Source organism: Teleopsis dalmanni, chromosome 1 (genome assembly GCF_002237135.1).
Source record: "Teleopsis dalmanni isolate 2A chromosome 1, ASM223713v2, whole genome shotgun sequence".
Classification (NCBI taxonomy): Eukaryota; Metazoa; Arthropoda; class Insecta; order Diptera; family Diopsidae; genus Teleopsis; species Teleopsis dalmanni.
In genome coordinates this window covers 157,056,458-157,069,613 of record NC_051846.1, presented here as the reverse complement: position 1 = coordinate 157,069,613, position 13,156 = coordinate 157,056,458, and the positions used below count along the sequence as shown (strand labels likewise).

The window sequence follows — 13,156 nt, the reverse complement described above, 5'->3', positions numbered from 1 at the left end:
AGAGATACAATATAAATAAATATAATGATATTATTAAAATGTTTATAACCATGGAAAATATTGAACTCAGTTTTGTACAATCGTGCGGGTTTAGGGTTTAATCATTGACAAATAATAAAATGTAGGTTTTGTTATATATTGTATCGGATATAACACACAACCTTAGCTGTGATTTTTTTTATAATTATTATATTTTCAATAAATTTCTTATTAATAATTATTTTTTACATTTTGCTGTTAAGATCATTTTGTTATATTTTTAGGTACATTATAAATTTTTTATCAATTAAAATGTTTTGTTTCTATATTATTTATAAAAAAAATTTTCCGGGTGTTATATTTGAACATATGTTTAGTAGTATTTTTCGATTTTACTATTTATATTATAAATGTTTGATACACTAAAATTTAATTTTAAAATACACCGGCTTTCACAAAAAAGTTTTTTTTATTAAAAACTATTGCATATTTAAATAGTTGTCAATATTTTTGGAATCATTTGTTATTCTCTTAACACTAACATTATTAAATTAGTAATATTATTAATTTTAAATTTGAGTTTTTATTAAATATCGCATTTTAAAAATACTAATTTACTATTAAAAATATTAAAAATTAATTTTTAACAAACTTAAACATTTGCATCCCTCCGGTCGCTGTAACCATCTCTATGGGTGCCAACATTATTTTGACTGAGAATACACAAAAATAGTCGTGTTCACGAATTTAGACCACTTAATCAGTTTTGGCTAATAATTAATCTTACAATTGAGTATATCATATCGTGTGAAATAAAATATTAAAAATATATTTTGGATTTTGTGAATCATACAGTGAGTCACCTTTTGCACTTCATGTAATATTATTATTTTGGAGCTGTGAAACAAATTTCTTTTCTCTTCAGTAAGACAAATTTTAATATTTATTACAAAATAAAAATATTTATAAATAAAAATAGCTTCCAATTAGAATGTTAACACCCAATTATTACCATCAATAAAAACCTTTCATAAAACAATATCACTGATATTTTAGGCTACCTATTAACAATATACGACGTACATCATATATCATAAAAACACGAGTTGCAATAAACATTTGTTCACATGATTCATAAAATCGGTCACATTTAAACTTATCGAGGTTTTCTCCACTTAAGTTAATCGCAAGTAATGTCATTAATAATGAAGAATAGTAAAATCTACTAGAATCTGGAATTACTTATTATCTATTGATAGTTTGGATAGCGTATTATCTATGTGAATAATTTATTTAATGTATAATTTTCTTTTCAATTTGTATATTATATATTAATAATTAGAATCTATTAATATATATAAAATATTTTTTACTGAAATATATTAATATCGAAATATATGTTATTTCCTTAGTTTAGTTAACGAATCCAAAAACTTATAAAAGAAAATTTTTCAGTTATATTTTTTGTATCAATATGTTTGAAAAAAAATCTGTAGACAAAATTTTTAACATTTCTGCTCTTCGAATAACCCCATTATTTAGATAATGATGCTTTTACAATAGAAGATTGTTTTCGGTTATTCGAAACCCTCCATTATATTTAACATCCTATTAAAGTCTACCTCTGTAATCTCTCTTCCATGCTAACTGCTTAAACCAAGCAATGAGTTCTTACACTTATTAATTTTTTTATATCATATAAATTTTATTTTGGTAATATACAAAAATTATTGTATAAGATTAGTTTTTTTCAGCTCTACAATTTATTTTTATAATATTCTTTTTATATTAATTTATGTTTATGCTTTCATGTTATTTTATTTTCATATATGGATGTAATTGCATTGACATACGATAATTGCAAGGAATTAAATTTCGTAAACTTTAAACACTATTTTAAATTATTTTCTAAGATTAAAAATAAAGAAAATATTACGCGGGTTGCGAAAAATCTACACTAACATGAAAAATTGTACTAGGCCGGACAAGGACGCAGTAAAATCCGTTGCGGTGTCCAGAAGTCATTGGACTGTAGTAACCCAAGAAATACATAAGCTACAGGGAAGAAGAGGAAAATGAATTTGTAATAATAAAACACTGAAATATAAAAGTTCAAGAACTAATGAGCCTGAAGAACATCATAATTTAATTGAGGAATTATCAATCGAGTGTGTTGGTTTTAAAACTTAAGTCTTTTTGATTACCAATCTGGATTCAATCTATATTTGCTTTCGATCTGTCAAATTTTGTTGCCCAATTAAAGGTTTCCAGAGTAATCCAACATTCTTGTGGTTCTGTTCACACATTGCCTTTCAAGTCATATTAAACAGCAGTTAAATTCAGGGTAATCTGGTTACTCAGGCAAAATATTTAGAAGTGAAAGAAGTTAAAGATCTGCTGTCACTAAGCGCAATCTATTAGGCAACGTTGACTATTTGGTATCTTCCTAATTTTTTTTTTGGTACGAGTTTGTGCCTATTTAACAGTGATCTCTCAAAGTTGAACTAGCAATGAGTTCTTGAAGTCAGTTTTTGTTATAATTTATATAAATATTTAATATACAAGTGAAATTTTATTGAGCAAATAAATTAAGTAAAATAAATATATTAAGTAAAATAAATAAATAATTAAATAGAAGTTAAAAACTAATTTATTTTTATGTTCTTAATATTGTGTTAAAAATTCTTTGTTAAAAATAGCTAAGTTTTCATATAAAAATAAACAACGTTGTATATTAAAGTCAATTTTAAAAAGCTCTATAAACTTATAATTAATTTTAGAAAATATTTAAGATATTTTTGTTAAAAATTCTGCATTTTATACGTCAGTGAAACAATTTTCAAACAATTAGCTCATTTTTATCTACTTGATGACGTCGTTGATACGAGTACTTCATGATCATAAGATTAGCGTTTAATTGTGACGTTTTTAAGATAATTGCAAGAAAATTTATTTAAAAAATTTTTATTATGGTATTTTTATTTTAAATAAAAAATTTTTATTTAACATTCTTTTTTTAGATTGTTTAGCAATTTATTATTTAAAATAATTTCGGGTAGTTTAAACTTTGCGCATTAAGAGGCGTATGATCAACGTCACTTCAGAAAAATGGTGTGACTATATCAAATGAAGCATTTATGCCTATGAGTGTAATATTCGTACACTTAAAAAAATTATTATAAGAAAAATATTATATTAAGAAAAAAATTATAATAATTAAAATAATGAAGCTTTTCTTTTACAAATGTAATATGCTTAGAGAAACATTATTTGGTATTTAGTATTTTTATTTATATAAATAGCAGTTGAATGAGATATTTGGTAAATATATGCATATAAAAGTTGTGGTAGATTATAGTAAGAATATACTATAATTGGTACAATAATTTTAGTGTTCAGATGAAAGAATTCCACATAATATTGAAGCCAAGATAAACAAGGAATTAAGTTTCATATTGAACACATTTACTGCAATAGCATAAATGATATAAAAGTGTTTAACAGTCTATTAATTTCGGACATCTGACATGAATGTATTCTATAGCGATATTAATCCGAATTCCAGAGAAAAACAGAAATATTTTTACTTTATAGATTTAAAATGATTTCATCTGAAACGCATAGTCGTATGATACAATTCATATTAATTTGGGAAAATCATCATTATATTAAAAAATGATTCAAATTTGTTTTGAATCATAAGGTTGCTTATATTAAAAAATGATTCAAATTTGTTTTGAATTAAATTTTAATTTAAATTAAGTTTTGATTAAAATTAAATTCAATTTTGAATTAAATTTTATTTTAATTTAATTTAAAAATTCTAAATAAATATAATATAAAAATATTAATTTGTATATAATTAAAAAATATATAGGTTTTATATTTTTTACCGGGCTTAGGTCGTTTATTTAACATATAAATTTATAAAAATGTCTTTTTAATTAAAATAAAAAATTACACTTTTTAAACTGTGTTAAATTTTTAGTTATATTTAATTTTTATACAAAATTATCTTCAGTGATCATGTTCAGTGTATAATGATAATAATTTAATAATAATATAATAATAATAATATATTTAACAATAATTTATTATCATTATACACTGAAAATAAATTTAAAAAGTGTAATTTTTTATTTTATTTAAAAGAACATTTTTATAAATTTATGTGTTAAATAAACGACCTAAGCCCGGTAAAAAATATAAAAACTAAATAAATATCGGTCGTAATAACAATTACTTAAAAAATATATTAAATATTGATATTTTATAATAATATAACATATATTTTTGTAAAGATAATTTTCTTTAATATTATATATAAAAACTCTGTTCTATATTTTTAAATATATATTTTAAATGTTTGAAAAATTATAAAAACTTTTTATACACAATGACGGGACATTATTGATTTCTAAAAGTCTTATATTATTTAGTTTCTTCTTCTTTATTTTTTTAACATCTAATTTGACACACTTTATATTATTGTTAATAGTAAAAATTTAATAATTAACTGTATTACTATTACTATTATATTGTTTTATTGTAAAAAGTGATTCAAATTTGAAATCCCAAGGTATAAACAACCATAAAGCTATTTTATATTACAAATAGTGAAGCTAATTACTAAAGTAATAGTAAATAGAAAACAAAAACCCCAGAGATGACATGTACATAACTTAAAAATATATTTTTCATATACAATGTATAATGGTAATAAACGAGTATATAATATATTCTTGAAAAGAAAAACAAAAAAAAATTATAAAAGAGACTTAAGTGTTTACAAGGTGTGTTGTAAAGTTCGATAAGATAAATAGTATGGTATATGTGGTATATGTCCCTTACCCTTATATTTGTTGAAGAATAAATTTACTAATAATCGTTACAGAGCACAATGTCATTAATAAAACTATTTTAATAAGGATATAGTGTCAATTCATTGTCATAAACGATATGCTTATAGCGATAGAGTCAATGTCATTAATAAATTGTTTCTTCGTAAAACAATCAATAAAATGAACAAGAATTTTATTGTAACCAAAAATAAAAATGATTAAAAATTAATTCTTATTAAAGTAGTGATGCAATATTTCTTACTGGGCCAAAATAAATTTTATGAAATTTGGGTAAAAGTGATAAAAGCACGGAAGGTGTTGTGAACATGATTAGAATTTTTTAAAAAATTGCGTGAATTTTCAGAATTTATTTATTGTATGTTAATTGTTATTTATTTTATATTTTAATTTCATTCATGTTAAATTTTTTTTTTTTGTAGTAATATTTGAAATATTTTTTTTGTTATGTCTATCTGTGTTTTTGAGGGCTTATACTTACAAAGTAGATACGGTTTAGTAATATAAAATTCATTTAATTTGATATCATAAACAAAGGAAAAAATGATTAAAAAAAATATATTCAAAAATACAAAAGTAGGAAATATTCTTATACTGTTTACATAATTTAAAATAATGAAAATTAATGCAATGATTATTCGGTGGTGAAATTTCATAAGCCTATGTCTTTCTCAATTTATATGGAAAATAATTAATTAAAAAAGTACGGATATATATGTTTAAAACGCATATATTTTGGTACTATCGGTTGGCAAAGAAACTGGGAGGTTATAAACAAATTTATCGTGGCTTTGGGTCATACAATTTCTGAAGTCATTCGATGTGCGGGCTTTAATCTCTGAACCATTGCTTTGTTCGAATGGCATTAAAAAGTTTTCTCTTCAAAATCGGTTCGCTATTCTGGATATAATACACAGACTATAAACCTCAAAGTCTAGATTCTTTTTAGAATATGTAATGACATATAAAAAAAAAATACAGTTTTAAAATTAAAAATAGAAACATTTACTTTATAATCAGCAGCCAAAGAATTGGGAGAACACTACCCACAAAATCGGGGCAATTGGTGGCAAACCTTTATCAAGTAATAAAACTTAGAACTCATGATGAAAAATTATAAAAATTTGCAGGTGGGCACTTGATGGTTTTATTATTAAAAACAGAAAAAAATTAAAAGTTAATACAATTAATCTAATACTAACTCTGAAAGTTTGACAAGTGTACATAAAGATTAATTATCACGTTTTCAATCACTATGTATGCGAGTATTAGAGTCCAATAAGAGCAGTAATTGATGGTAGATTAGATTTCGATTATTTTCAAATAATAATAAAGTTTACTCGTGTCTCTTAGAAAAATTTTTTGAAATATTATTTTTTAGTTTAGTTTGATAAAATAATCTGTGGTTTGTTTGATATGATTGTATAATTTTTTCTATAATAAATTTAGATTTGAATATGAAACTTACTGTATAGAAAGGAATCTCCGCAGACTAGCTGATTGCAAATCGCTACTGTAATGGTTCGGTGTTTCGACCATCGAAATTCTTTTCAATTTCTTTTCGATTTCCATTGCATGATTTCTTTCCACATTTCTCAAGTTTCTGTTACTGTCAAATTCTGACTTTTTGCGAAATTGCACTATTGGTTCCGACATATTTATTCAGTTTAATTTGTTCTCTTGTATTATATTAACTAATTTTTAAAGAAGTTTTTAAAATATAATTTTTTGACATATTAAATAAAAAATATGCGATTTAATTACTTTTATGGTTACCGATTTGATTTAATATACATTCAAATATATAAAATTCTAAGTAATTTCAAGTAAATGAAATACTTTATTATTGTATTTATTAAATTCGTAAAAGAAAATATAAAATGTATATTACATATTATTATTATTTATTTGAAGTTCACGTTGTTTTTGACTAAAGCGATATAAAATTTTTTTTTTCATAACAAAATTTTTCGCCTACATTCTACTTTAATGAAGTTACCCGCTTAAAGTATGCGCTTCGACTAAATTCTATTCTTGTACTCCCATTCTGCTTTGTTTACCAGTATTTTTACCTCATTTTTTTAAACGTGCTTACTTGTCAATTTATACTAACTGTTCTGCTGTTGTTGTTGTAGTTCTTGCTATTACTGTGGAGAAGTTGAACCAAACAATTTCTTATCATTTTGTTGCACTGCACCATAAATTTATACTAAATCATAAAATAATAAATATGGGAGATAGTCGTATACTTCGACAATTTCTATGGAACCTTATCAGCAAAAGAGTGAACTACAGAAATATAAGAGAAACGCGAAGAGTACGATGATTACCAGTCGAGTATATTTTTAACCCCTTCTATAATACTTTGTATTTATCTGTTATCAGTTGGATTAAACGAAAATCATTTCATTGTTAATATGCATTAACTTATCTATATAAGGATTTCTATTTTTGATTAAGCATTTCCATCGGTTCAATGCTTTGTAACCACTTATATTCTTTGCTTTATTTTTGCGAAAAATTATAAAGAATATAAAAATATATCAGATCTTTATTAGGTTAAATCGTTATTTTGGCTATTGGATTTTTGTATGGAATCGTTTATTAATATATTAATTTCAGTCTGATATTATACGAAATCTACCAAACGCTCTGAATAGGCAAAATCAAAATCAAAATATTAATATATTATAAATATATTATTTAATTAATATAAATATTATATAATATAATAAAAGTTGTGCCGTGTGAATAGGCTATAATGGTAAGTAATGATAATGTAAAACAAAATCAATGGCTTATGAAAATTGTTAATAATATGCTTAAAATTTAATTTTTTTACGCATATATTATTATATCATGTAACAAATATCCTTTCTAAAATATTTTAACCCATTAAGTCCGAAAAGGATAATAAGAAAATTTGACTGAAGTTTTGATATATAAGCGAATAATGATTTTTCCACTTACGATCAAAGGACTCAATTGCTCAAAGATCAACTTTTACGTCATTGATCTATGCTTCTGAAACCTATTATAAATTCTTTTGAAACCTATTTTGATATATCAAAGAATGTAAATAGAAATAATATTATTTTTTAGTTTTCAAAGCAAATAATTGACTTAAGTGACGCAGTTAGCTCCTGAATCGGAAATCATAGAAATGTATTTTTACTTAAAAATAACGAAATCAGTAAAAGGGAGAGATAATTTTATAAGCCTATACTAACATATTCGACCAACATAATAGACAGTCTAAGTGATATCTGGTACATAGATTCGCTCTTTAATCATACTTTCTAATGGACTCGATAATTCAGAGTAAATACTTTTGGAAATATTTATCGATAACTGTATTGAATAACTACGAAACTAAATACTACTACAATACTACTACATAAATTTAACTATTAAGGCTCATATTAAATGTTTTAAATATAGAAAAACTTCTATTAATTTTTACTGAATCTTATTTTTAGAGTATACCTATAAGTTCGACCCGGACTATCATATTCATAAGATTGAAAAAAAGAAATTTCAATACTTACACAATTTTCACAAGGCGCTTCGACAAAAAAATCTTGAGATTAGCTCTGGGTTTTTCGGAACCTCAGTTCAACAACAATATATTTTATGTTAGGCACTATACTCTTAAAAAATTTTAGAAAGAAAATTAGTGGAATGACAACTCTGTTAAAAACATATATATATTTATTGAAAATATATAAAATATGAACAATATTATAAAATTTCTTTATATTGTGTATTAAATATATGTAAATTCATGGTAGTTTAGTAGTAGATAATGTAGTATATGAACATATTTCAGTTATAATTTTTAAATTTTTATTTTTAATCAAATTAAATTATATTTCTTTGAATTTCTTATTTATTCCGAAAAATAAAATATTTCTTGTAAACTATTATAATATAAAAAAATCCCATAAATTTTCACATTACCTAATGAAAGTAACCAGAATAATGGATTTGTCTGCTTTTCTGAATTAACGTAATTAAAGTACAAAGTTCAAAAACTTTTTAAACCTAATGACATTATCTAAAACCTGTGATTATTGCTTAATATTTTTTAAATAAAAAATATAAATAGAATATACATAAATAATATTTTCGAGTTGTGAAGCAACACGAGCCAACTAACAAATAATAGTAGTGTTCACGATGAAAAATTAATGCTAATGGCTCTAGAATAAAATTGATTGAATTTTGAGCATAAATCTTAGAGGGTTAATTAGTGAGTGAGGCCATACTAGATGAATTTCGGTGGTTGAAAATTTGTGTAAATCAGTTGTACATTTCAGCTGCATCAAAAGTGGTTGAATGTTTAAATTAAAATTAAATTAAATAAACTATCTAAAAAGTTTTATAAGATTTTAGTCTACGAATTTACTCCAATGTGTCAAGGGAATAATAAATAAATATTGGAAATGAATCTCTATAAAAGGTAATTATTTTGATATTACAAAGATTTTTTGAGTGAATAATTAGAATCAACGACTCTGAGCAAGTAAAAATGTAATATTTAATGTAATTGTGAATAAATCTTTTATAAAAAAGTGTTTTTATTTTTTAATATTGTGTATTATTTTCATTATAAATTTTTATATTTTTTGTAACTTGAATTTTGTAATTTTGTAAAGCTGTAAATTAATTGAAAAAAATATATAAAAAATATTGTATTTTTATTCAATAATATAGTAAGTGAATGTTTGAATAACAATAAAAATATTTTAAATTAAATTACCTAATAACTTAATTTATTATTAACTTGAAAAAATTTTAATATATTTGAATTTACTAATGAATTTGAAAATTGTGTTGAAATAGTATTGAAGGATACTTACTGTAAGTAATTCATTACCAAATCTCTATACACCATATTGATTAGAATTTATTCAAAATTTTGTAATTGAAGAAACTATAAATATAATAAATATTATTTACGTTTGAAATTATATATATTTTTAATTTATTTATATCAATTAGTATATATTATTATTTACTGATTCAGATTTTAATTTTTTTTTTTGGTAATCCAAAATTTTTATTCCATATTGAAATTTTAATATAATTTTTTGAGATAATGATTATTATAGATAATAATTATTATTATAATAAATATTTCGGTAATTTCTTTATATGTGTCTTAAATTTCTATTAAGACAACTTTAAAAAATGTTTTATATAATTTATAGTTTTCATATTTTTAAAGTTATTGATAAAATAAGCATTAAAGTTTTTTTTGGGATTACTTTGGTTATTTCGAATTAAGATGAATTATTGTGGCACATATTTATTCATTTTTATGACTCTTATATTTATATTTTAAATTTTTTAATAAGTATTTTGTTTATCATTAACACATTCATTTAATTTTTTGCTTATTATTTAATTTTTTATACTTGGTTTAAGTACTGCTATATTTCTTAGAACTTGTTTTATAAACGTCATTCGCGGTTGTTTTTCATTTCTTATTAATATTTTAAATTAGCTTATATATTTTATTTTTGTAAGTATTTACATATACGTTTGTCATAGCACATGTATAATTTGAAAATCAATTTAACTCAAATACAGCCGGAGCCAATTATGAGTATCAGCAAAAAGTAGGGATCACCCCACTGCACCAAGCTCTTGTTTCCAAAATGACTCTGAGAAGAATTCCAATCTAAATAGATTGGACTTAAAAACAGTTAATGGAGTGATAACTGGTCACTGTCTTTTGAGCAAATATAAAGGCCGGTTAAAACTGGCAGAAACTGACGAATGCAGATAATGTGTGGAAAACACAGAAATATCCTAAAATATATTTGGAGAATGCCCAGCTCCTATACGTTACGAAGAAGAATATTATACAAAGAATTGATCTACAAATCAATATAGTGAAACATTAACCTAGAAAAAATTTTTACTTTTCTAGATATAGTTGAAGTGGAAGAAATCCTTTAGAGAATTAAGAAAGGGCAAGATAAACGTAGTGTCACAGGTAATTAATATTCAAACTCATAGTATAACAGCTATGTAACGATAAAAAATCAAAAGTTTTTTTTAAGAAAAGATTGAGAAGAAGATATTGTGATTGTTTTTATTTGTAATATTATTTTAAATTAATTTTATTAAAATAAATAATACTTCAAATTAAAATTTTATGTTTATCTATTACATTTTTATTGTTATTTTATTTATATAATTTAAATTATTGTACCGTTAAATAATTTATAAAATTTAATACACTCAGCAGGTTCAGGAATAAATATTTATTTGTAAATTAAGTCCTAAAAATTTTTTATTATTTTTAAAACAAACAATTTTTACACATTTGAAACACTAATAATAATTGAGAAACATTTCTACTCTATTTTTTATGTTTTATAATCTATAAAATAAAATGTTATTTAATAATCATATAATTGTCTTAATTTTGTAATATTGATTATTTTTTTATTTATTACAGAATTCATATTTATTTTGTATTTAATATTACATTCAATATATTATATTAAATTAAATTTTTTTTTTGTTAAACAAATATGTGTACATATCACTTCTTTAATATCACTTTTAATATTTTAAATATTTTAATATTTTATTAGATGATTGTTTTATTTTTTAATTAAGCTAATTTTAGTTTATATATCACAATTAAATATTAATTTTAAAAATGTACTAAGTAGTTTTTATTTTGCAAATTGTGTCCGGAATAGTGTCTAATTATTTATCTGCAAAATCGACAATTTAATTTTTAAAACATAATATAATATAATTAATTTCTCCATCAAGTATTCTTTAAAAAAAAATATATAAAATTCGACATAAACTGATCACAATTATTTATTATTATTATTATTATTTGTTTTATATTATGAATATCTTTTCAGTTAGTGTGCATTTTTTAATTACATATTTTTATTTATTACTTTTTTTTTATTTTTTTTTATATATATATTTTTGTAAATTATTTAAATTTTTTTTTAACCTTACACTATTTTTTATTTTATTATATATATTTATTATATATAAATTAATATATATGTATTATATATTAACTATAATGGTCTTCTGTTAAAAAACTACTAATGTCTTCGAAGTGTGTTTCATGAATAATGCAAACCGAAATCAGTGCGACTCATGCTCGGAATAAGGGCTCAAGTAGATGAGGAATGACTAATTGCAGTAAACTTTTGCCGAAAATTTCACTACTTTGCAAATAAAGCCGAATTGGTATGATTTTTTCAATTCCATAGGAATCTAATAGACTTCATTTTTTTTTATCAAAAATAAAAACATTAAATATACATATATAAAAATTATGTATGATAACATTTGATATATAATATGCGCAGGTGTAAATCTTATCTGAAAATAAAAAGGCTGGTTTTGGCTTCTATAAAAAATTGAACACCTGCTCGTGTTTATTTGGCACCGTCATTTTTCAGAATTTTCGGCGAGATTACTGAAAGGTATTATCAATTTAATTGTTTAGAGTTAGTTAAATTAAGCTTTAAAAAATAACACCACAAAAATTTAAATAAATTTCATTAAATTAAAAACAAAACATAATTAGTTTACTTTTTTGCAAATTGATAAGAAATGATATTTAAAGAAAAAATAATCAGCTATAAATGCAACTGGGGAATTGAATTTTGATGCAAATAAGAATATTAAAAAAAGAGAAATGCCATTTGATGTAGATATTTTTATCAGTATCGGAAGTTATAAGCAAAACTGCATTGACAAATAGATAGAGCGGACTTACCACATAGATAAAGAGTTGGTTAATTTGTTTGGAATGAATGGAGATTTGCATTTTCCATTTTTAAAATTCCATTTTTAAGTGTTTTTCAAATCAAAATAACTCTAAAATAAATTTATTCATTATATATAAGACTAAATTAATTGTATTGAAAATTTAAAATATCTTAAAATTATAAAAAATATTTGCTTTGACAGTTGATAGGTTAACTTGATAGGCATTGAAATTGAAAAAATGAATTAATTTTCAATTATTTGATATCTTATTTAAAATAAAAACAAAAGAAAATATTTTTCGTTTTAACAAAAATTTAAGATGCTATTAACAAATTTATTATTCATAGAATCTAGACATGTCATTAACATCAACTTAAAGCGTTACGCATCAAAATAATCTTGTCAACTAGGGTTTTCCATCTTTATGCCATCTTTGAACTTCCATTTTTCGCATATCAACTTTGACGTCAGATATATATTGTGTTCTTAGATAACTTTTTCATCCATGGAACAAACATATTAATAAACATGGGAAAACTCATTTGAAATTT

The 13,156-nt window shown here is 22.5% G+C and overlaps 1 protein-coding gene across 2 annotated transcripts in view; it reads right to left on the bottom strand.

The window, feature by feature from the left end:
- The window catches only part of LOC119669557 (serine-rich adhesin for platelets-like), a 48,504-nt gene that overhangs the window by 13,672 nt on the left and 21,676 nt on the right, over nt 1-13,156 (bottom strand). The window contains exons 1-4 of one of the 2 annotated variants that reach the window (XM_038079498.1): nt 12,613-12,718; nt 9,701-9,774; nt 8,387-8,488; nt 6,307-6,532 (exon numbers count right to left, since the gene is read on the bottom strand). The exons of the other annotated variant lie outside the window; for it this stretch is intronic. Of the exons in view, the coding sequence (XP_037935426.1) occupies nt 6,307-6,494 (188 nt within the window). The 5' untranslated portion in view covers nt 6,495-6,532; nt 8,387-8,488; nt 9,701-9,774; nt 12,613-12,718. Of the gene's footprint in view, nt 1-6,306; nt 6,533-8,386; nt 8,489-9,700; nt 9,775-12,612; nt 12,719-13,156 lie in introns of those variants that run through there. 2 annotated transcript variants of the gene reach the window in all.